Source organism: Aythya fuligula, chromosome 25 (genome assembly GCF_009819795.1).
Source record: "Aythya fuligula isolate bAytFul2 chromosome 25, bAytFul2.pri, whole genome shotgun sequence".
NCBI classification, from domain to species: Eukaryota; Metazoa; Chordata; class Aves; order Anseriformes; family Anatidae; genus Aythya; species Aythya fuligula.
In genome coordinates, this window is record NC_045583.1 from 3,214,558 (window position 1) to 3,239,671 (window position 25,114).

General features: G+C 56.4%; 1 protein-coding gene across 2 annotated transcripts; it reads left to right on the forward strand.

Moving 5' to 3' along the window:
* Positions 1-1,575: 1,575 nt before the first annotated feature.
* On the forward strand, positions 1,576-23,117 carry ADORA1 (adenosine A1 receptor). Of its 2 annotated transcripts, XM_032203149.1 has the most exons (3): positions 1,576-1,638; positions 2,098-2,483; positions 22,184-23,117. In XM_032203149.1, exons 2-3 carry the CDS (start codon positions 2,143-2,145, stop codon positions 22,815-22,817), a joined length of 975 nt encoding a protein of 324 aa, XP_032059040.1. In that variant the 5' UTR covers positions 1,576-1,638; positions 2,098-2,142; the 3' UTR covers positions 22,818-23,117. The 2 variants fall into 2 exon arrangements, with proteins under 2 accessions (XP_032059040.1, XP_032059039.1); XM_032203148.1 differs by lacking the exon at positions 1,576-1,638 and having other exon boundaries at positions 2,029-2,483.
* The last annotated feature ends 1,997 nt before the right edge of the window (positions 23,118-25,114 follow it).

Genomic DNA, 25,114 nt, shown 5'->3' on the forward strand with positions numbered 1-25,114 from the left:
GGAGGGAGAGCAAACTGCCAATTCACTTAGGAAAAGGAGTGGTTTTTAATCGCAGTGTTTGGGGGATTTGCATACAATTAGGCCGGGACTTGCCCGCATTTGCTTCCGCATTTCACTCCCGTGATGAACCTGCCGGTTTTCCTGCTCTGCTCTCAGCCAGGGGCTGATTGCAAGGACCTTCACCCTGGGACACCGGGGGGCTCGGGGGCTCAGGGCTCCCCAGGGATGCCCCGGCTGCTCCCAGCACCTCGCAGAGCCCAGTGCTGCATGTGATAACCAGGGGATCCCCTGGGTGCTGCCCTGCTCCATGATCCATATGCAGGGGGACCCTTTGGGGCTGGATGGGGCCGTGCACCAGGCGGGTCTGCCCCACGTCACCTCTGGCTGCAGGCTGAGCCCCGCAGTGGGATAACGGCTTCCTCCCGGCGGCAGAGGATGTGCGAGGAGAGATGCACAGCGAGACGCAGCCTCCCATAAATAGCACAGTGTTTATGTGAACTCGCCATCCCCGGTTTATTTTTCTCCCTGCAGAGCAAACAGATCTTTTAAATCCGTATAAGCTCTCCTTGCCCTGCCGCTGGCACAGCTGAAGTGTCCGAGGTGGCACATCACCACGGTCCCCGGATGGCCACCAAGTGCTTGACCCCAAACCTGGGCCAGCTGCCCCGTTGGTGGTGGTGAGGGAGAAGCCCCTGGGCCACCAGCTGATGGAGGGGTCCAGCACTGGGTTCGTGATGTCCCCACAGCCGTCCCCATCCCCACCTGGGCTTTGCAGGCTCGGATGGAGGAGAAGGTCATGGGTCAGCCCCGAGGGACAGCTCCAGGCACCGGGACACCTCTCACCAAGGTAGAGCAGAGCAGCAGGGGACACATCCAGCCCCACGTCCCACCAGAGGAGGGACAAAGGGTGGGGAGAGGCTCGGATGGGTTTGGGGAGAGTCCCACTGCCCCGAACACCGGCTCACAGCCGGTCCCAGTCCCTGCAGCACTCTGATAAACCAGCCCAGCTCGCTTGCCCTCTGCCCTTCCCACTGTCGGGAGGGTGCGCAGCCCCCAGCACCCTTGGGTGCCCCTCTGAGGGTGCCTTGGGACTTAGCCCCGAGCCTCCCCAGCGCTGATTCGGGGTGAGCCTGGGGGCAGCTCAGGCACCCCCTGCGGCTCCCGGTGCCATCCTGGTACCGAGCCCGGGGGGCAGCAGCCGCTCCGTGCCCGATGCCCGGCGGCTCCCGGCTCTCTCCGGGCCGGCTCCGGCTTCTCCTCCCCGCCTCCAGCACCGGCTCCGGCGCCTCCCCCGGCTCCGGAGGCTGCGAGCGGGACCGAGGCGGCTCGGAGCCGGGCTCCGCTTCCCAGCCCGTTCCCCCACCCCCGCCGCTCCCCCATCCCAAGCCCCAGCAGCCCCAGATCGGCTCGGTCCCTCCTTAAAACCCCGCGGGAGCCCCCCCTGTGATGCTCGGTGCCGGCCGGGAGCCGAGCGGGGCCGGGCACCGGAGCCGAGGCGGAGCGGGGCGGGCGGCCCCGAGCATCCCTCCCGCCGCCCCCACCATGGCCCCCGCCCTGCCCGGCGGCTGAGCACCTCCGTGCTGTCTCTGGGGTCGGGGAAAAACCCCAAAGAAACCCCCCCCGAGGCCGCCGGACACGGTGAGGAGCCGCTGCGGAGCTCCCGGGGGGGGACGCGGCTGCGGGGCGCAGCGGCAGGCGGCGGGGCCGGCACCGAGCGGCTGCTCCGGGGGGGTCGCTTCGGCCGCACGCTTCTGGCAAACGGCCCCGAGGGGCGGCCCCGAGGGGGCGGCCGAGCCCCCGCGGCTCCCCCCTGGCCGCTCGGCTCAGCCCCGGGCTGCGGGAGGGGAGGGGGGGGCCGGGGAAGGACGAGCCCAGGGGGGCGGGTTGGAGAGGGGGGGGGAGCCGGAGCGCCGGGGGCCGGCACAAGCGGAGGTTGTGGTTTGTTTGTTTGTTGTTTGCTTTTTTTTTTTTTGCTTTTTTTCTTTCATTTCCCACCTCCCCCTCCACGTCTCCCCCCCCCCTGCCGCACAGGCTCCGTCCCGGCTCGCAGCGCCGCCGAGGATGTCAGTCGCTGATCGCCTCCCTCTGCCTCTGCAGGTGACCGAGGGACCCCAAAAGGAGCCGGGAGGGGACGGGAGCATCATGGCACACCCCGTCTCGGCTTTCCAGGCTGCCTACATCTCCATCGAAGTCCTCATCGCCTTGGTGTCCGTGCCGGGGAATATCCTGGTCATCTGGGCTGTGAAGATGAACCAGGCGCTGCGGGACGCCACTTTCTGCTTCATCGTCTCGCTGGCGGTGGCTGACGTGGCCGTGGGGGCTCTGGTCATCCCCCTGGCCATTATCATCAACATCGGACCGCAGACGGAGTTTTACAGCTGCCTCATGGTGGCCTGTCCCGTCCTCATCCTCACCGAGAGCTCCATCCTGGCGCTCCTGGCCATCGCCGTGGATCGGTACCTGCGGGTGAAGATCCCCGTCAGGTAGGACAGCGTGTTGGGAACGGGTCCCGGGTGGCTGCTGGGGAGGTTCAGAGGCAGGGAGGATGCCCCAGGCTCTCTGAGAAGCAGCAGTGCCAGTTTGGCTGCAGCAGTGATCGGGATGGGCTTGGCCACAGAGGTCCCACAGCCTCCGGTTGTTCTGTTTCGGGGGTGCTGGGGGTGGTCGTGGGGTCCCCACATCCCACCCTGTGAGGTGCCCAGGAGAGACAGCTCTATCCTCAGCCCAGGTTTCTCCTGGCAAGGTGGGGACCAGGACCCTGGCACTGACAACCCCAGGGACCTGTTGGACGTGGCTCTGGGGCTTGCAGGACAGTGGTGACAGCCCGGCACGTCACTTCAGGCAGGCTCACCTCTCAGCAGTGAGCCCTGGCTGTGGGGCTGCCCCATGGATGACTCCTCTCCACGTGTCTTTCCCCTTCTCATCACCTGTATCTGCTGGGAAAGCCGAGCCCACAGTAAATACCTGGGGGACGCACTTTGTTTTAACTCCGTTGCTCCAGGAGTGAATATTTAACTGCTTTGTGGCCAGCTCCCTGCCCTCTGGTGTGGAGCTGGGGAGCTGTGGTGGGACTGGTGGTGTCTGGGGGCTGGATGGGATGTGACAGCCACGTCGGGGCCACTTGACGGAGCACAGCCCCGTGTAAGCACAAAGACACCCTCCCGAAAGACACCAAACCTCCTTGTGCTGGGTGCTGCCAGCAGGAGCAGAACCCTTCCCAGGGCAGGAATTGCTTTTCTGGGGCAGGAGGCAACTGCGCCGGGACCAAGTGGCTGCTCAGGAGTGCTCGTAGTGCTCAGATCCACTGGATCCACAAGGATCTGTTGCTTTGGTGTTTTTTTTTTTGTCATTCATCTGGGGCTGAGAGAGGCTGCTCAGGAAAGGAGCGTAATCCAGAGGGGCGGCACAGGATAAAAACACGGCCCCTGCTCACCCCCTCCCAGCCGCACGCAGTTTCGCAGGCGGCTCCCGACTTCCTCCCCAAGTGTGATTTTTCCCAGCCTGAAAAATCCTCATCTCCCAGCCCGACGGCATACCATAGCGATTCGCACCCTGTCACCGCTTTCGGTTTTTTTTTTTTTTTTTTTTTTTTTCAGTCCTTCTGCATCCCTGGTGCGGTGGGGACAGGTTCAGGTGTGGGAGGACTGTGGGTTTATACATAGCAACGCTGCCGAGCTCGTCTGTCTCTTCTTCCTACCAAATTCAGCCTCTTTCCTCCTTCACTCCCCCTGAGCATGCAATGGGCCTTTGGGGGGAGATTTCTGCTCTGACTCCAGGCACTTTCCTGAGAGCAACACTAAGTTAAAGTCCTCTGTACTGCGTATAGCTCGGGCAGGCTTTTCTCATGCAATATTAACCCTGTATTTTGTCAGCCTGTTTCGTGCTCTACCACTCAGCACAGTGAGATTTTGCTACGGTTCACACCCTTCTTTAATATTGAATAACTTCATGGCCTCGTCAAGAAGTGTTCAGCTGCGCCAGCTCTCCCGTTCGCTCGTCCCTGGATGTTTCCTGGACGTTTCCTTTCGTGCCTATCACAGATTCCTGGCAGTTGGCAAATGCAGTTGATGTAGTTGATTTTGTGCCCTAGACAGAGCAGTGAAATATTAGAAATGACAAACAGGACAGAAAAAGCTGCTAAAGAGTTTTTCCTGAATCTGAAATGCCCAAATTTCTCCCAAGTTCTTGTTAGATGTTAAAAAAAAAAAAAAGGTACTGAAAGATTTTGATGGCACTGACAGCTGCTGTCTAGCAGAGCTCCCTCTCAGCCCACCACCTTCACATTTCGGGCTCCATGGCCATGTCTCCACGGAGGGGACCGATGGGGGAAGCAGGACAAGGGGACGCCTGCCCCGTGCCCCCGTGTGTTTTGCAGAGGTGGCCGGCAGCGATGGGGAGCAGCAGGCAGAGAGGCTCCACGTGGCCCCGCTCCATCCTCATTCCCCATCCTTGTGCCATCACCATTCCGGGGTCCCCTGGGGGTGCCGCTTGCATTTTGGGGGCCCTGAAGGAAAGCACGAAGGTTCCCAAGTCCCCGTCACGTACTGGCCACCTGGGCTGAGCAGACAACAGGGCTGTTGGCTGCGGAGAGTTGTCTGAAGGAGAAGCAAAGTCACCGCTGGGCTTCCCGGGCTTTCTATTTAATTAGGTAGCTGGGGCTGGAGGCGCAGCTTGGCAGGGAGGGGGAACACGGCGCAGCTCAGCCCGGTTCCAGCTCCTGGCTACACACACACACCCGGCCCTGGAGCCACAAGGGTTGTGCTTTCATCCAGCAAAAGTGGACCCGTCCACTCCCCACATACCCTGCAGACAGTGAGCACTGGGAGCTTTGGTGCCCTGGAGGTAGGTGTCTGATGGTGCGGCTGAGTCTTGAGCAAATCATGCCCCGGGATGTTTGTAATGATGTGGGTGATGCCTGAGCACCCACAGAGCTTCTGCTCCATTTCAGGAGTCCTCCTTGTTCCCAGGGCCCTGCTTCCCATTGACATGGGAACATTGAGGAGTTTGGGTCATCCGTGCAAAGCCGAGGAGGATTTTGGGGATGGAGAGGCTGCTGGCTCCTGCTCTTGGAGGCAAAACTTATGCCCTCCCAGTGCCCTGTGCCCCCAATGTGGTCAGGATCGGGGTTATCCCACCAAGCCCTCTGCCTCTGCCCCAAGCCCCTGGGTAACATCCCTCCTTCCTGCTGGGGTCCAGAGCAGGCTGCATCCCCCAGTGTACCTTTCCTTGACTATGCGGGGATGCAGAAGCATTGCTCGAGTTGAGCAGAGGGTCCCAAGCTCCCAGCCCCAACAGGAGCCTTTCCAAACAGCTGGAAACCACCTAAAATAGGCTCGCTGCCTTCATGCTGGCGGAAAACCTCACATCTCCCCTCTCGCATCCTTCCTCCCCTCCCGGCGGTGAAGCAGCACCCGTGGCGTGCTGCCTCCCCTCGCCGGGCACAGCGGGGTCCCCGTCCCAGACCATGTTTTCGCCTCGCAGCCACACTCAGGGAAGATGAAACGAGTTCAAAGGGAGGGGAAGCAGCCGGCCGGGGGCGTCCGGCAGGAACTGGCCCCCGGCATCCCCGCGGCGGTGGCCAGAGGCAGGATGCAGGAGGGGACGGTGCCGGAGGGATGTCTGCAGGGGGATGGAGCTCCTTTAGCGCCCATCTCTGCTCTGAGGCTGATTGAGGGTTCTCTGCTCTGCCCTGAGGTGCTGTGTGGGGCTTTTTTGGAGAGGGCTGGGGCAGGAGGAGCTGGAGGTCTTGGGACATGCTGAACTGCAGCCCCCTTGACCGGGGAAGCTGGAGGCAGGGACACAGCCTGGTTCCATCCCAGGGCTTCTTGCTTCTCTTGGACCACCAGCTCTTTCCTCAAATGGCTTAAAACACATGCCAGGAAGAGAAAACCAGGGAAAATTTGCTGGGAGAGAGAGCCCTTGCACATGGGGGGCCACCACCCTCCTGCCCAGACCCCAACACCCAGGTGTTGGGGCACCCCGAGGAGCAAGAGCATCCCACCAGCGCAAGCCGCGTGTGCATTTCTGCAGGGTTTGAGCACATGTGTGAGGCTGCAGAGCTGTGAAAATTAGATCAAACCAGGCTGGAAATTGCTCGGAAATGAGAGGCAGAGATGGGAAGCTGCGACACAGCACGGGGAGAGCCCAGGGTGGAGCAGGGTCTGCGGGTGACTCTGGGGACAGTGCTGGCACCCTGCGCTGTTGCAGAAATGCCCTGAGCCCTCGGAGATAAAACAGCTCAGGGAAAACAGGAGCATCTGGGCCTGGAGCACAGCTCCTGCAAGCGAGGAGGACTTGCAGGTGACCTGCGAGCCTTTGGATGGAGCTGGCAGTGCAAAGGGGGAGCTTCCTCCCACTTGACCCTAGGTTTTCCAGGCTCCTGCCTGAGCTCCGGCTCGTGTCAGGATTGCAGTGCTCTTTCCCCTTCTCCCCGGGCCTGCCAAGAGCCACAGGCGTGGGGCCAGCTGGGGCTGGGTCACAGGGAAGCTGGGGAAGGCGCCGTCACCCTCGGCCAGCTGGGGCGCGGAGCAGGGAGCGTGGCCGAGCTGCTGCTTTCCCTTCTTCCCCCCACGGGGAGTTCATGGGGGATCCTGGCAGGATAGCTGGGGGCACCCTGCTGCCGTGGGAGAGGGGGAGAGGGAGGCATTGAACCTTGCTTTGGCCCAAATTCCCGGGAAATGGGAGCACCAAAGCACCTAAGGAAGGCAGCAAATATTTGCAGTGCTCCCAACTCTTAATGCTGGGAAGTCTCCCCGGATATTTGGGCTCTGGGGGGCAGCAGACGTGCCCAGGGTGCAGACGGAGAGGTTCTGTGCCAGGCTGGGGTGTGTGGTGGCCTCAGTCCTTGCGGGACCTGCTCCCCTGGAGATAATGCCTATGGAAAGGGGAGTTACCAAACCTCAGAAGCAATATTTCAGACTGTTGTAAGGATATCAGACCAGAGCAATGGGTTGAAATTAAGATGATAAAGAAACGTATGCTTCATCTGAGGGCAATCTGCTACCGAGCCGATGTGTCCCACGTGTCCCTGGGGTGGCAAGGGTGACCGGAGATGTCTCCAACCAGCCGGGACAAAGCAGCAGAGGATATGTGAGGGCAATGGTGAGTGATCCTGCCCAGCCAAGCAAGTGAGTAAACCAAACCGTGGCTCATCCGAGGCTTATTTTTAAATTTGGAGGAAAGGTTTCAAAAGCATCCAGGTGACTCAGAGAGGGAGCGGGAGCTTGGAGAGCTGCAGGGGGGCTCTCGTGCCTTGGAGTTCATCGAGGTTTCTTTCACGCTGTTAGTCAACGAAAAGGCACCATCCATCTTTACAAAAGCAGGCTGCTTTTCTAAGGAAAACACTCCCATTTTCCTAAACCAGAGAAGTTTGGGGAACTGGCAGATCTTTGAAGCCACCTCTTTCTCAGAGCAGTTTTGTTCCAGCCCTTGCTGCCTTCTGCCAAGCTTATTTTTAGCAGACGAGGGTGACCTGCAGCGAGCTTCATGCGCAGGGAGCAGGTAGATCAGAACCAAGGGTGGAGGAGAAAAGGCAGAAAACACAGCCTGGGAGGGGCTGCTGGAGACCTGGGGCTGTTTCCGAGCTGTATTTTCCAGACCCCCCCAAGCAGCTCAGCGTGTGGGTGCTAAATCAGAGCAGACGTTTCACACCGAGAGCTCTGCTTACACCCGAAGGCACGGATGTGCCGTGCGGGTCCTGGACCCGGAGCCAGACCCTTGCACAGCTGAAATGGGCAGGGATTTCCCATCGGGTTATATCAGCCGTAGATCCTGCGAGTAGCCGGGTGAGCCAGTGTGCAGCACGGCTCTGTGATCTGCAGAGTAACTTCCAGCCAAGCGCAGGCTGTCACAGATCTTCCCTCGGTGAGGGGACGTCTGGATCAGGCTCGCTGGGAGCACGCGCAGCTGCTGCAGCAGCACCACGAGACGCCTGCTGACAGCCCCAAAATCAGGTCACTCGAAAAAAACACAGACGCTGCGGTGCTGGCCAGAGGGGAGCAACCTGGGCTGGAAGCAGTGTTCCCAAATCCTCAGATTTTGGGGAAAAATAAGCTTGGGTTTTTGGATGTGCCCTCCTCGGAACGTGGCAAGGGTCCAACCATGGGAGGCTTCACGCTCAGCAGTGCAGAGGGGAGGGGGGCAGAGCAGGGATGCTCTGGGTTTGATATTTGGGGTTATTCCCAAACTTTTTGGGCTAAAAGGGCAAGGGGAAGTGTGTGGCTGTTGGAAACCCTGGATGGGCACACGGGGCAGCAGCACCCCACCTCGTCCCAGCCTCTGAGCAGGGCCAGATGCAGTCCCCGTGCCGGGCAAGCTGCCCATGGGATTGTTTCGCCCTGACCCCGATAGCTGGAGCCGACATCTGTCTCCTGGGCAGAGCTTCCCTCTGCAGCATCGTTCTGCAGGGAGATGAGCAACACACAGCTCCCTGCTGGTGTTCGCCACCTACACACCACAATCACACTCGGGGAAGATTTTCATTATTTTCCTTCTGATTTCTAGTAATTTTGAGGTTGGAACATAGACCCTTGGCAATGCAGCACCAGTAGATTTGAAAGCTTGTTCCCAGCAAGGGCAGCAGTACATTTACAGGCAGGGAAACTGAGGCACAGAGCACTGCCATGGCTTGCTCAGGGTGACCCCACCAGGCAGGAGGTCTGTGGTATGATGGGTCCGTCAGACCTGTGGTAGAGCAGCAGAGCCCCAAAAACACTGGGAACATCCAGACGGTCTCTGTCACACTTCCAGCAGCCCCACCACACGCTTTGGAGATGGCTTTCCCTTTCCTGGAGCGACTCGGATGTTTCCAAGGGCAATGGGTTGGTGGAGGCGGTGATGACGCACACCGGGGCTCGGTGTCCAGTGCTTTCCAAGGACCCCACAGAGCTGGGGCAGATAAGACAAGTGAAACTCTACAGAAGGAGACTCTGCCAAGGCCCAAGCTGCTGATTCAGCCGGCCGGGTGCCCGCCAGCCCAGCCCGGCCCTGCAGGCAGTGTGTCAGGAGTGAGTCAGGGACCAGCTCACCCTGCTGTGCACCATCAGCGCGGCCAGCTGGTGCTGGAGCCAGCTCCAGGCACGTCGGAGTCTTCTGATGGGGTCCTGGTCACCTGGTTTCATAGAAATAATCCCACCTCTGCTCCATGCAGGGGGTAGAGCAGAGCCCTGTGACTCACGGGGTGGGCGCTGGGTGTGCGGGTGGGCTCGGGCACTGCTTTGCCAGCGGGCTGGCACCAGCCTCCTCCACAGCCATGGGCTGGTCTGGGTAGCCCCTGGCACCTCTGTGTGGTATCTGCCATGCCCTGGTCGGCCACGTGCTGTGGGGTCACCATCAGCTGGGCCACCCTCAGCTCCTCCTGCACCCCAGGGTGCACCAGAGCATTGCTGCCCTTGCCCTTCGTGGTGTTAGGATGAGCGTAACCCTGTCAGAAGAGCCAGCTTGGCTCTGTTGGCAGCACAGCCACCCAGCTGCCAGGGCAGGCGTGTGGCTCTCGCGCAGGACGTCCAGGCAGAAGAATGAGCAATTGATGCTCTGTAAGATGGGCACAAAAAAGCCCCAGAGCCAGCAGGGAGCCCTGCGGAATAGCAATGAGCTGAGCATCTCCTGCTGCGCCACTGCCCAGCCCTGCTGCAGCCTGCCCAGGCACTTCCCAACCTGAGGGCAGCCAAATGGGAAGGTCTGGGGCTGAGGAGATGTTGTTGGTGCTGACAGTCACCAGGAGAGTGTCACCATCAGCAGGAGTGTAAAATAACCCTACAGGGGTGGGCTCCTCCTTCCAAAAAAAACAGAAGCAGGGCCATATTTGTGATGGGGGACAAACTGCAGAGTAAGGATTGGATTTGGGGACACCGGGCAGGGCAGAGCAAGATCAGATGCTGGGAAGTTTTGTGGTGTCTGGGTTTCCTTTCACTGCACAGAGCCTGGTGGGACCCAGCAGCTCCTGCTTGTGTCCTTGTCCCGCCTCTCGCTGCCTTTTCCATCCTCCCCCATCCCGTCCCTGCCTGGTTCCTGCATGGGCTCTGACCCCAGCACTGAGCCTGGAGCAGTGCTGGTTGGTCTGGTTGGATTTTTGCTCTAATGAGAACATACTCACAAAAAGGAAGAGGATTTGGCCCCAAGCACTGTTCGCTTGTCTTCCTCTCCAGCCCCCAACTGTGCTATCCCTGAGACTGACCGTGATGCCTGTGTGTGCAGAACCCTGGGTGCCAGCGATGTCTGAGCAGGAATGCAGGGACACGGGCAGGGAGGTGACATCCTCTGGGCCACAGCCCCGGTGACAATAAGACCTTTCCATCAAAGGAGGGCCAGACCTCAGAAGGCAGAGGACACTGGGGCAGGGCTGCCTGTTTGCCCTCTCTGGGCCATTCCCCATCCTGCATGCGGAGATCAGGACGATTTTTCTTGGCCTCCTTTTGAATGAGGGAAGTGCCAGCTCCTGGCACCAGGGATGCTTTCTCATTCAGCTCGGTTCATCTTGCTTCACTTGGCATCTCAGAGCCCCCCTCTGCGACTCAGTTTCCCCATCTGTTCGCAGAGGGAGTGATGCTACAGACTCCCGGAAAGCACCGAGAGGCTGATGCTGAGGAATGCTGCCTCAGACACAGCCAGAATTAGCACAGGCTTACAGCCTGAATTATTTCTCTTTCTTTTCTGCATTGGTAGCAACACGCGGTGACTTCAACCCTGTAGCGTGCAGAAATGACAGGTTTATTTCTGCAGGAGTGGCTCTGTGTGCCTGTGGCACCGAGCGGTCAGGACTGTGAGAGAGCTGATGGCACAGCCTGCGTCCAGATGGACGAGGCAAAGGTTGTGCAGAGCTGGGCGGACACCCACGTGGGTTTACTTTAATAAAGACCAGCACTCGTTCCCACGATGCTCACAGCTTCAGCAGTGCGGATGCTCCATCCTCATAGGGCCATCCCCTGCACTAATTGCTGCTGGTCCAACCCCAGCAAGGCACCTCTGTCTCCTGCAGCCTGGGAAGCCTCTTGCACAGACCGTGCACTGATCCTTGAGCACCGAGGAGAGGGGACGCTGTGTCCCTCGCAGGCTTCACAGCAGTCCTTGTGCACGGGGAGAGCTGGATGCTGCCTGGCCCACGAGTTCTTTAAATCCATGCCCTGCACCAACCAGGCTGCCTGAGCAGACCCAGGCTGCATCTGCCCGCTGCTCCTTGCCTGGATTTAATTGCCAGGGTAATTAGGAAGATGCACGGAGTGTAATTTATGTCCAGCTGATGCATTTTGCTGCAGTTCCTGGTCTTGGGTCTCGGTTCTTTCTCTCTGCCATCCTGATGGAAATACGGAGCTGTTTCCTTCCAGGCAGCAAGGTCAATCGGTTTTCTCCCAAGGGAATAAATCGTTGTTTAAATCTGAAGGAAACGAGATTTAAATAATAGAGTTCAGATTTGCTTTGCACTTGAACTTTTTGTTTGTTTTCTTGGTGAAAGATCGATTCTCTGCGGTGAGGGAACATTTGATTGTGGTGTTAACTGGAGCCTCCACTTTCAATTTGGCGTTTCATTTGGCTGGTCAAGATATATAGATCTGCATGGGACAGATCCATCTCTACATAAATAACCTTATGGCTTATCACATACGTAGTCCTTCCCTCCCCTCTCCTGTTTCTCTGATGTTGCAGAGGGGTGAAACACACAGGTTGTACCCATGATTTGTGGCAAGTTGCATTTGGACTGAAGTTAGAAATTAGCTATAGCGCAAAATGGCATCTTGGAGACAGTTTTTATTAATTGAAAGCACATATAGCCAACTCATCAGCAAGAAAAAAAAGAAAAGATTAATTAATCTGACTGCTTTTGGTATTTGAAATGGAGCTTTTAAGCAGGGGAAATTTGCACTGTATAGAAGACACTGAACTGGTTGTTTGGGGTTACTGTGTCCTCTGAGGCTTAGAAGCAGTAGATCTCATCGGCTCTCCTAATTCTCATTTAGACATTGGTGGAGAAAACAACCTCCCCTGTTTTGCAAACTTCCAGCCAATTTTTCAGCCTTGGTTGTATTAATCTTTGAACTAGGCGAAGTGCACGAAGGGAAATGTTCCCTTTGCAGCGACAAATTGTGCTGTAAGGATCCCGGACAGCAATAACAAGTTGTAGCCTAAGAAACCAAAGAGTTTGGTTGTTGACTGCAAAAATCAGTCAGGAGTTGGGTCAGCAAGCAGAAGTGCGAAAACAAGAAATTAAAAGACAGCCGATACTAATCTCTTGTTCCAGCTGTAATTTAGGATATCTCATTTTCTGAAGTGTTCTTCTGCAGCTGAGAGATAAAGACCCACCTCAGCTGTGCCTCGTGGCTGGGTTAATGCCTCGCCATGGGAGATGCTATCGCAGGTTTTCTGCCTCCCCTTCACCCAGGGAGAAAAGCGCAAAATCCTGCCCAACAGCAGATCTCAGGACCCCTCCTCTCCAATTGGGATGTCTGTCCCGCTCCTTCTTTTTAATGGCTCTTGCTTCTTTCCAGACTCACCCGGTCAGATACCAACTTGTCCTCTGACTTGGAGCGTTCACAGAGGGTGATGGTGACACTCAGGGAAGGACGGTGGCACCTGCCCTGGTGCCATGCAGGTGGTACCAAGCTCTTCCTCAGCTGGCGCCTTCCTCCTAGCAAGCCACAGCACTTTGTGGGCTGGGGTAAGAGCCACAGAGGCTCTCAGAGCCCGATCTCACCAGGCATTTTGTATTTGCTGTCTTGTTTCAGCTTCTCATGGAGCCCACATTTGGCAGATTTGGCATTTTGAGAGTGTTTTGGAGCTGCCTTCTTTCTTCTCCCTTCCCTCTTTCCCCTCCCTTCTTCGTTTTTGGAGGCTGAATTTCAGAGTCCTCATTCCAAAGGGGCTCCTTTGTATAAAGAAGAAATAAATGTAATGCACAGAAAAATTCAACTGCAATACAAAAATTCAATTGAAAAAACACTGCCTTTATCCTGGGTTTACACTGAAAAGAGCCAGAGCTGCCTTTTATCCCCTTTGCCTTGTGTTACAAGGATGCTCTGACTTCTCCAACCACACAGCTCTGAGCCCAGGCTGGGTAATGAGTGCCCAGCTAATTGCTGCAGCAGGGGCAGGGCTGATGCATGGAAGCCCGCATAGTGGCCGGGTCCATTTGTCATGGCCCAGAGTGGTGAGGACGGAGGACCTGAGGCTCCCATCCTTGGGTGAGAGACACCAGCACCCTGAGAGAGGTGTACATGGGCTTTGGGTGACTCATCCTGAAACCTTCTTGCTCTGCAGAAATTGTTTTCTGCTGGAGGAGGTCTGTTCCCCTTCCAAGGAGACATTTGCACATCAAATTTCACTTTTTGATGGCACACCTTTTCAGACACTAAAAACATCTGGTGACTTTGCTGCATGCAGGACATGTTGAAAGCCAGTCCTTTGTGCTTGTCGCACAGCTGATTACATCAGCTGATGTAATCATCCCTCATAAGCTCACCCCCATCTCTCATGGACTGGGGTGTTTGTCTGTGCCTTAATTCCCACAGTCTTGATATAATAGAAGATTCTCAACTTCTGCTTCTTTCCTTTTTTTAAAGTAGTGCTTCTTGTGCTTTGCATTGCAGAGAAATGCTCAAAAATGTTGCCTGAAACCAGGAGCCAAAATACAAGAACATTACATTTTTTTCCCCCAGTTCTGAGATCCTGCAGCTCGTTTCATGATTTTGAAGCTGTTGCCAATAGCGTTAAATCATTTCCCTCCCAACTACCTCCAGGTCCTGGAGGGAGAAGCTGGCAATCCAGGAACACCCCTGAGGGCTGTGACCACACATGGTGGAGCTGGGAGGGAGTCCCAGGGCTTGGCTGTGGGAGGCCAAATCCTGCCTTTTTCCCCAGAAGGAAGCAGGCAGCAAATCTGTGACTCAGTGCTCCTTATACCCCACCACCAGGGACAGCGGGTGCACCCTCAGGACTGTCACATAGCAATGAGGTGACACTTCCAGAGCATGGCCACCACAGCATGGGCAATCAGCACCCTTGGGGGCACTGGATGGTGTCACAGTCACCCTCTGGGGCATGGCTTAAGCCACCATTTCCATCAGGCATCAGATACCCTGGGCATCCCAAGATCCTTGCTTGGCTCCAGCGTGCACATATTTAGGATGAGGGGGCTGAGCAGCAGCTGGGCTCTCCTTACCAAGAATTGTTGCTTATGCAGCGAGAGAGTACTTGAATTCATCAGGATCCGACCACAGGCTATAAAGCAAACCCAGTTTGAAAGCAAAATTAACTTCATGTGCAGAAAGGATTTATATTTGCTGCTTGGGTGAAAGATGGTGTTGAAGGATTTGAGAAAAATTGCCTTTCTTGCTGCATGGCAGCAGCCAACGGGCTCCTTTGCCTTCTTTGGACAACAGCAACATCTCCCATGCCCGAGGCAGAGCCTGGAGGAGAAGGATGGATGCAAGGTCACCACTCTTTCCATCCTCCTCCCCTGTGACCTCCAGCCCTCCCATGGTCCCGCTTCCCCCTGCAGCTTGGTCCCATCAGGAACCATCTGTCCATGGTGGAGCCACCACAGAGGTTGCTCGCATCCTTCCTCTGAGCTGAGCACAACTGGCAAGGGATCTGTGAGAACCTCTGCAGTTACTGGAAGCCTGTGGTTTGTTCCCCAGAACAGGCTGTGATTCATTGCCAGAGCTCGGGGAGTTCACTGGCACAGACATCCCAAGCAAAGCAGGCTGAGGAAAGCCAGCCAGCTTCTTCTCCGCCGGGACTGGTGGCAGGGGGCTGTGATTGCTTGGCAGTGAACTCATCCAGGGCGGTGTGATGTTGTGGCTGCTCCTAACATGCCGGGGACTGGAGATATGATCATACGAGGCTCTTTGGCTTGGCAGGTGAAGGCTGAACTCGTTTCTTTAGGTGGAACCTGAAAAGTGGTAGGTTTAGCCTCAGAAACCCGGTGGCTGCTGTGGAGCATGGGGATGGGTACCAGATGAGCCCTTATCAGCCTCAGGAGGCTGGGAGTAACAAATTCACACTGGAGATGCCAAGCTCAAGCTGGGATATGTGCTCAGGGGCTTGGCTACACCAGGGCTGATGGCTTCAGGAGAGCAGTAGAGGTGGTGGGATGTGTCCAGCCTCTGGGGCCAGGACTTGGAGCTGGGGGGATGCCCCTTTCCCCACTTAGAGCCATCAGCTGGATGGAAATTCCTGGTGTACCCTCAAGTCCTGCACCACAAAACCAAGGTGACAAACCTCCGGCACATCCTGGATGCCTTGCAGAAACATCGTTCCCCATTTCCAGACATTGTAGCCCATAAAAGCCCTTTTCCACATTATTTCATCTGCTTCTTGTGGGGCTTTTTCAGTCCCTAAGGTTGCTTTTGGATGTGCCCACATCTCCCTGCAGCCCTCAAGCATCCCAGGGCTGCCTCCAAGGGCTGAGGAGAGGTGTCAGGGCTGGCTGAACCCACACCAAGGCAGAGGCATCTCCTGGGACCTTGTCTGGGTCCAGGAGGGCTGCAAGGCCCAGCTTCCCACACAACCTGCTCGTACAAAGCTCAGAGCACAAAACCTCCTTCTTCTGTCACCTCTTCATTTGCCAGAGCTGTGGCCGGCTGCAGCTTCGCCTGCCACCGAGCAAAGCACTCACCAAAGCCCTGGGGATATCACGTCTGGGTGTGCAGGGACCAGTCAACTTTGGCAGGATGGATTTGTTCTCATAAGCCTCATAATCACCCTCGCCTTTATCCATTAAATAATTACTGGCTATTAAAAGTGGTTAGAAACATTTGGCGGGCTCACTAGCTGCTTTGCCTGGCCGTAGCGGCCTGCACTTTGCAGACACTCGCCGCAGAGTAATTCCTACAGAGAGAGCTGCCGTTTTATCATGGCAAAACCAAGCCCCAGGCATGGACTGGTCCAGCAGGAACCTCAGCGAGAGGCACACAGCTCACTTACGGCTTTATAAAGCTCCATGCACACGCTTTCTGCCTCGCTTATGGTGGCTTTGGGCCAGGTTTGCATTAAGAAGCCTTGCGGTGTGGAGCCATCTCCTCCCGCTGCAGCGGAGGAAACCGAAGCATTTTGGGATCAGAGGTCCTCAAACAAGAAGGCTGGTGGTGCTGAGCCTGGGGTGCTGAGCTGCTGTAACCCCATGTGTGGGCTGAGCTGTAGGGCTAGAAAGGCGCCGGCTGCTTGTGGTGCCTGGTGGGGAGGACACTGTATGGAGACAAAGTCCTTCTGGGTCTCGAGGGTTGGTCCCATGCCATACTCCAGCCACAGTGGCTGTGGTGACCCTGCATGGGGTCCTGCAGCGGCAGCAGGGAGGATCCAGCACCTCACAGGCCGCTGCTTTGTGCCTCCTCCTTCAGCACACGGTGGCGCCGAGCTCCAAGCCTTTGCTGCCCCTTCTCCCACTGCTGTGGGCTGTCCCAGTGCATGCTGCAGACTGGGGCAGCTGGTGCTGGTGGGAGCTGGGCAGCCCTGGCCTGGGCTGTGGCTTCTTGAGGGGTGCCAGAGGGGTTCCGGTTAGAGATTTTGGGGACGTAGCCCCGTCTGCATGGGACCTGGCTGCAGCCCCAGCAAAACACCACCAGCAGTGAGCATGGCCTGGTGCTTGCCCAGCCGCCCCCTCCAGCTGCGCTCACGCTCACCCTCAGCAAACAAACACGGGCTCGGTGCCAGGCTGGGATTTTCCTCCTCGTCTCCTTTCAATCACTTCTCCAAGGTCACGCAAGGAGCCTGAGGCCAGCTCGCTGGAAGCTGCCTTGCCACAGCCACCTGGCCTGGACTTTCCCACCACGTCCTGCTGTCCCCTCTTGTCCCAGGGGCCTGCCGGCACTCCTCAGGTTTCTCCCACCGATTGAATTTCTGATGGAGCAGCCAACAGGCCATGCTGGGAGGGGATGGTGCACAGGGCGCCTTGGGTCCTCCTGGTGCCTTAGGAGGCAGCTCTGTGGTAGGACATCGTAAATCCCAAGCTTATGGAGGCTGCTAGGCCATTTTGGTGCAGGACAGGGGCTCCATCACCACCTAGCACCAATGTCCTGTCTGCAGGACACACTCTTTGGACTCCCCTGAGAGACTCTCCATGGGTTTTGGAGGTTGTAGGTCTTTAGATGCCAGCTGGCATCAGGCAAGCAACAGGTCTGGGAGTTTGTGATCGGGACAATCTCCCAGGTAACTCCAAGGAAATGGTGATAGGGCCAGTCTCCTCCTTTTGGAGTGTTTGTAGGAACAGACTGTCATGGAGAGCTCCATCTAGCCACCAGCTTTGGCTGATGTTGGCTGACATCCATCCCTCCCAAGGCCATCATCCACATGGCCACCAGCTGCCACAAACCTCCATTTCTTCCAAGGTGGAGAACCAGAAGTGACAGACCATGAGAGCAATGAGCTGAAATGGTGTTGGTACCCCTCTGCCCGCGAGATGTTTTCTCACTTTACCTCTCCGGTTGTGTCGGTGCCACCTGTGTCCCCAGAATTGCAGGGATGACGCAGAAGGGTGTGAAATACATTTGTGGTGGGGAGGGAGAGCCCGTTATGCCTCATCCAGCAGCTCCAGCCACGTTTGCAAACAACATGGGCTCTCGAGTTGGCTTGCTGTGGTCTTTGGATAGATGCTGTTGGGAGCGGGAAGAACTGAGCAGCTGGTGCTGATCCCAAAGAGCCACAAAGCTCCCAACCACCACAACAGGGGGATGTGAACAGATGGGAGATGCACTCAAGTGATGCAAGGGGAACATTGGTGCTAAGAGATGTTTTTTTGCCAATGCCAGCTGACTTTTTTTAAAGATATTTTAGTATACTTTCAAATACTTGATAAGCTTCAAGATCTTGAATGTAATGCTTTTAATATAAATGAAGCCCAAAAGAGGGCTTCCCCAAAGAGAAGAAGGAAAATAGTCAAGAAAAGAGGCTGAAGAAGGAATGACTTCTCATGGCCAGGTTTAGAATTGAATAAGGAGCTGTCACCAGGGTCCCTCTGGCACACAATGTCCCTTCAGCAACACTTCCCACCTTGCGCCTCCATATCCAGCCCTGAGCTGAGATTGCCCCTTGCTGTACGCTGCTTTGCATTTCTCAGTTTGTATTTCTGAGCCTCGCATTTCTGAGCCGCTTCGAACACCCAGTATCTTCCCATCCAGCAGCCTCCAGGACACTGAGAGATCTGAAGCAAAGATACAAGGAGGTTTTATCTAGCGATTTTCAATTAGATCAGGACATGCTCTGGCTGCTCTTCTGTGCTGCACTCATAATGCAGATGATCTTCATGTCAGCTTGGTCTCCATTCCTCCTACTACGTTGGCTCCAGCTTCATTTCGTTAGTGATGGCCTGCCTTCATTAGTGAATTAATTCCTCAGGAACTGCACTGCAATAAACCCTAGCAGAGCAAGGACCAGCAAAGATGCATCTCAGGGCTGGCAGGGCAACTGTAAGTATTTTCTGGTGTAAAAGGTATTCAGAGAAATACTAAGAAAAAAGATTATTCAAACCAGACCTGGAATCTTTGAGGCTTTTTCAATCAAGCCAAGAGGAGATGTTTTCTCAGTGCTAGATCTGGATTGACCTGATGGTTAGAGGTCTGGGAAACAGGCCCTCCTCTCTATCTTGGGGGCAGACCCCATGAAAGAGGTCAAATTGATAGGAGAGCAACAAATACACCACTCATCATGAATTTTTGGATGTGTCCTGAAAGCTGTTAGAGGGCCATGGGGCCACCCACTGCCAGACAGCTCAAGAGCTTGCCTACAGCACCTCCTGCAGCACCCCAAAAAGGGGCAGTGGCTCTTCCCAGAGGAGTCTGCTCCAGCTCAATCAGACTAATTTTCAGACCAATTTTTCTGCCTCCACTTGTCACTTGTGCTTCCTCTGGGGATGCAGACAGCACCCTATCAATAATTGATATTTTGGCTCTTTGTCTTATTTTCCAAACCCTCGCAGACATCCTTGTTCTGCACCAAACCAAAGCTCCTGTCTATCCCAGTTCACTGCAATATCAGCAAGGACAGACAACCGCTGTGGTCTCTCCACATTCCTTTCTCCTGGCCTTGGCAGTGTGTCCAGGAGTGATGCCCATCGCTGTGGGGAAGGACAGCACAGATACCGCCAGTGAGGGAGGGCAGGCGGAAAACTGGCAATTATGGCCAGGCTCAAAACCCCACAGATGAAGGAAACAAACCAAAATTGTATGATGATGGTAGTGACCATTATCTTGGATGTTTTAGGCACAGCTGTTAATAAAAGTAATAGTAGCAATAAAATTGTAATGATGGTAGCAATTGTTCCAATGACAATGATAATAATATAATTATTTATTAATTGTAAGCCATTATCAGCATTTACTAGTGCTTCTGCCTCCCAGACCCATCCCAAATTCCATCTCTATCACATTAATACAAAATGAGATAAATGAGAAAGGCATTTTCTTGATGGCATGATCAAAGCAGAATGATGGGAGCAGCAGAGATTGCTCATGGCCCCTCTGCTGTTTGTGCCCCCACAAATCACTCTGCAGCAGGGTCAAGCAATGGGCAGGATCTTGCATTTCCCTTCTTTTCAGTAGGGTTTGCAGCCTTCAGAGTGGCTGAGCCCCATGGGCTCCCCATGGCCAGACCCTACGGGGTGTATGGAGGAGGAAGTTGGAGTCATTTTATATATTTTTAATCATTCCTGTGCAAGGCTGATGGGCGGTATGGGCACCCTGAGCCCCCAGCTCATTTCTCTGCAGGGTGCTCTGCTTGGTGGGCATCACTGCCCTCGGCTTGTTGCTTGAAGGAGCAAAGGCAACAAAAGCCCCAGCTTCAGATGTTGCTGATTTCTATGAGTTTGCTGATTTCTATGGTTTTGCTGATTTGGGCTCTGGCTCTTGTGACAGTGATGGTGTTGGGACATGTGCAGGGGGATGCACCAGAGAGGTGCAGGGCGTGTAAGCAGGGCGAGGAGGGGGCAGGCAAGGTCCAGACGTTCAGACCATCGTGTGTGTGGGGCCAGGGACATGCAGCGAGGAGGGCTGGGTGTGCAGCATGGTGCAGAGCTGGGTGTGCAGCAGGGAGCAGGACGGGGGTGTGCTGAGGAGGACTGCGTGCACAGCGAGGACGGATGGAGGTGCCTTGAAGATGAATGGATGTGTGTTAAGGAGGGATGGAGGTGCAGGGAGGATGGATGGAGGTGCAATGAGGATGGATGGAGGTGCACTGAGGACAGAGGGGACGTGCACTGATATGGGGGGAGGTGGACAAGCAACTGGCAGCTTGAGGGGCAGCTGCTCTGCTGAGCGTGTGCTACACTCTCTGCACTACGTGGGCTTGCACAAAACCCTGGGACCTGAGGTCTGCGCGACCTCTGCAGCTGTCCTGATAGCCATCTGCAACAGCACACCACGTGCTGGAGCTGCGGGGGGCCAGGGCCATCCATGCTGGCCCCCTGCAGCCATTCTCCATCCCCTCTGCTCCAGCTGCAAGCATGAATCCTGCATCCTCTGATCCAGCTCATGGCTAAAGCTGGGGTCTCAGTGCTCACTCTGTTCCCTCCGCTCCCCAGACCCAGCTGTGTGGGCAGGGGAAGATGGGGTGGGTGCTCTGGGAGCAGCTCCATGCCTGGGTACCGGCTCCAAGCTCCAGGAGGGTGCCTGGGGACAACAGGGACATCACTGCCACCCTGCAGCCTCTTCTTGACCCAGCTTTGGGGGAGAGGAGCACCCAGAACCTCATCAAAATTGGTAGAACCCCCTCGAAACCCCTAAATGTGGGTGATGTGGGACCAGCACTCCTCCTTATGGGGACCTCCTCATCTTCCTGCCACCCACTGCTCCCATGGGTCCCCCCTTTCCCCTCTCTCATCCCACAGTGCTGGCATTCTCCCACCACCCCTTGGGCCCCCAGTGCCCCAGCTCTCCCTGCCCTGTTGGCTTTCTCAGGGTCTCCTGCCCTCTCTCCTCCCCTCCAGGAATAAATCACCCTCCAGCTCTCAGAGGAAACAGCAGCCTGCCTTGCCACCTCCTTCCCATGGGACCTGCCTGCCTCCGAGATGCTGGGAATGGTTTTTCAGACCAGAGGGGGTCATTTGGGAAAGCCACTGGGGGCAGGCAGCTCCGGACCCTCCTTGCTCATGGGGACTGATGTCCCCTCTCCATCCTGCTCCTACCCTGATACCCTGCCCATGAGATGGGTCTTGAGAAGAGACCTTTGAGGCAGAATGAGTGGGTTTGGGTCCTTGGCAGATTTATTAAAAAGCTCCCAAATGCTCTATTTTTCCACCTCAGCTAAAGGCTAAATACAAGCAGCAGGGAGCTCTGAGCACCAGGACGAGGCTTCAGGTTCCCCAACCACCTCCAAGCAATCCCCATGGCCAGGTTAACACCGGCATCACTGCAAAACCCAACAAACAGCCAGAAAAAAAAAACATTCCTGGTTCAATCCCCTCCGGTGGAAAGTAATAACACTCGGGCAGTGAATCCACCCAGCCTCCGATGAGAAGCTTTCCTCTGAGGGCCAGGGGGGAAATCAATCTAGCAGGCTTTGCTTCCCGCTTGGAAAGCTCTGGAGAGCTGGGACCAGCCCCGGTGCGATGCCCACAGAAGTGGGGAGGGCACAGAGCCCAGCTGGGGCTCTGCTTGCCTCCTGCCTCCATCCCTTGGCACCAGCCCATTAGGAAAGAGGGGTTTGTCGATGGGGCCGACACATTAGGAAATGAAACAGGCTGTGCCCAGGAGCAGCCCCAGGGGACCATTAGCACAGCTGGATGCTTCCTCCACCCAGCAGGTCTCCGGGGAAGTTTTTGCTGGCGATTTCCTCCCCTGGCACAGAGGGAATTGGCCTGGCAGGGAGCAAGCATGCAGCAGGAGGGAAGGGCCACCCGCTGCTGTGGGTGTGGGTGCTCGGGTGGGAGGTGGGCTGCCACGGGACCCCCCCCAGATATGGGGGTGGCTTCCAATTGAGTGAACACACAGGCATACGCCAGGTCGCTAATGCACTTCCTGGCTTCTCATCAAAGCCAGGAGCTCCAGCACCACCCTGGAGGTCTCTGCCCATCCCTGGGGCTGGGGAAGGTGCTGGGAGGCAGTGTGGGGCTCCACGGAGAGAAACCAGGCCAAGGGAAGGTGGTGAGGAGCATCGCTGCCTCCTCTGCAGGGGCGCTGCCACCCCACGCGGAGCAGTGTTAACCCCCAGGCCAAATCTCCTGCTTGTGTTTAATTCTTCCCTGTGGTTGTTGTCTCCTCCACAGGTACAAGAGCGTGGTGACACCCCGGCGGGCAGCAGTGGCCATCGCTTGCTGTTGGATCGTCTCCTTCCTGGTGGGACTCACCCCGATGTTTGGCTGGAACAACCTGAACAAGATGCGGAGGACTCACGAGCTGAACAGCAGCCACTCGGAGTTTGTCATCAAGTGCCAGTTCGAGACGGTGATCAGCATGGAGTACATGGTGTACTTCAACTTCTTCGTCTGGGTCCTGCCTCCCCTGCTGCTCATGCTGCTCATCTACCTGGAAGTCTTCAACCTCATCCGCAAGCAGCTCAACAAGAAGGTCTCCTCCAGCTCCAACGACCCCCAGAAGTATTACGGGAAGGAGCTGAAGATCGCCAAGTCCTTGGCACTGGTCCTCTTCCTCTTTGCTCTCAGCTGGCTCCCTCTGCACGTCCTCAACTGCATCACCTTGTTCTGCCCATCCTGCGAGACGCCGCACATCCTCACCTACATCGCCATCTTCCTCACCCACGGCAACTCGGCCATGAACCCCATCGTTTACGCTTTCAGGATCAAGAAGTTCCGGACAGCCTTCCTGCAGATCTGGAACCAGTACTTCTGCTGCAAAACCACCAAAACTGACAGCAACACCATAGCCGAGACGGTCAACTAGGAGCTGGGGGGAGCTGCTGGTCCTGCCGTCAGGGGAAGGGGTGATGAGGACCCAGGGGGGCTGCAGTTGCCAGCCCCGTGCAATCTGAACAGCCGAGTCCCCGAGCTGCCCAGGGGTTATTTATTCACAAACATTGTACTGTTTTGATATTGTAGCCTGCACTGTTCCTCTCTTTTTATTTTATTTTTTTTTTTTTTGGTTCGATTTTTATTTTTAAGGGTTGCCAAGTATTTAAGGAGAAATTGTACAGACAAAGGCGCGGTTTATCTTAACGCAAATAAAGTCAAATGATAAAAATCACCCAGGGGGTCCTCTGCCATCGATGGGGACCTCTGGCTCCTCGGAGCAGCTGGCGGTGCCGGGCACCTCACCCTGTGGCCACCACATCCATGGGCCCGTGGGTTGCCTGGGCTCTGTGGGCAATGACCACACCATCCCCACGGAGCAAAGAGTCAGCCTCCAACCCCAAAGGCTGCTGCAGAGGGGAGGAGAAACCTTTAGCATGGCTCCAGAGCACACTGAGCAAGGAGCACCCTTTGTTGCCCCAGGCCGTCTCCCTACAGACCCCTGCGAGCTGCACCCAGGGCACTGCATCCCCTCCACGTGATTTCTCTCTCCTCCTGCTCTGATGGCTTTGGCTCTTTCTTCTCTCTGGTGTCTTCTGCACAAGGCAGAAGCAAGTCTCCCCTAGCCCCTAGTGGCCTCCTCCCTCTCCCACCTTGCTCCCTACCCCCTGCACCTGCACCAGACCCTTGTGACCTGTGGTTTTGGGGTGAATGCAGCCACCTCCACGGCCCAGGGGAGCAGAGGAGCTCGCATCCATCTGGGGGTGATGGGATGGCCCACTTCTTCCAGGGCTGAAGTGGCAGTGGGAAGAGTTAATCTGAGTCACTGGGGATTCCCTTCTTATCAGCATCCCTTGTTTGTCCATCTCCCATTGGAAGCACCCTTCCTATGGCCCTTTCCCTGCCCCAGGGACGTCAGGGATGGCGAAGTGACTGCAGCAAGTTCCTGCAGGGGCTGGAGGACTGCAGGGAGGAAAAGGACCTTGGGTGGGTGGGATTTATGGGTGGGATTTACAGGTGGGATCTGTGGGTGGCTGTTCAGATGGCTTCGTACAATCCCCACAGCCAGCCCCGTTTAGCCTGGAGGGAGCTCTGATAACATACACTGAGCTGAACCCCAGCTCAGGTGCAGAACCCCAAAATCCTTTATCAGCAGTGCCCATGGGTGCTGCAGCCCTGGGGTAGCACCAAGGGGACTGCCCAGCAGGAGCTTGGCCGCAGGTTGGGGCTGCTCTTTGCCGAGCACGGGGCAGCTTTCCACTTGCGGCTTGTTTCTGCAAGAGGTTGCTTTCCTGGAAATGATGCCTCTGCCCGATCCTTGCTAAGGTGCCCGCCCAGAAACCTAACAACTGGGATGCTCATAAATTAAAAGGCATTTGGATGATTGCTTTCAGAAAAAAAAAAAAAAAAGCCAACAACATCTAGCAGATTTTTCCGCTCCATGCCCTCCGGACCTTTCCCGGGAGAGCTCACTAAAAGTGGATGCTGTTGCCCTCCCCGGTCCCCTGGGGTCTTGCAAGCACTCCTTGCCCTGCAGGACTGCACTAACAGACAGAAAAGGGCACAGGGTGCAGCACCGCACAGGCTTGGCGATGCTGCTTCTGTTCAGCAGGGCTGCAAACACTCTGCTCACCCAGCCTGCTCCCAGCCCCATCCTTCCCTAGCCAAAGCCACGCACGGAGATGATGGGGGCACTGCGGGGGGCGCAGAACATCCCTGCCAGTGCCCATGGCCAGATGGGGCTGCCTGGCCCACCGCCCAAACGGCTGGACCTCAGCCTCCACCCCGGTGGCATCGCTCACCCAGCCGCCTCAATAAGCCAGCCTGACCACCAGCTGGGATAAAAATTAATCCGACAATGCCCTCTGATGGTGGAAAACGATGTCTGGTGTGGGCAGTGCTCAGTGCCGTGCCGGTGCTGAGCCCCTGGGCTTCAGGGCACTGGGTGACCTGGGGCAGAGGGTTCCCACCGCAGGGCTGATGGAGGGGGTGCTGCAGAGGAACTGGGTGTTTTAGCTGTAGGTTTGCAGTGCCAGGGCCCACCAGGAGAGCCAGGATGTCTGTATGAGGGCAGGCTGTGAGTCTGGCCCCACAGACGAGCTGGGAATGCTCCTGCCTTGCCCCAGTGCTGGCTCCATCAGCCTGGGAGGGCTGTGCTGACGGAGGAGCTGCCCCACGCTGCTGACCCCCAGCTAGCAGTGCGTTCACTCACCCTGATGAATCTGTCTGGGC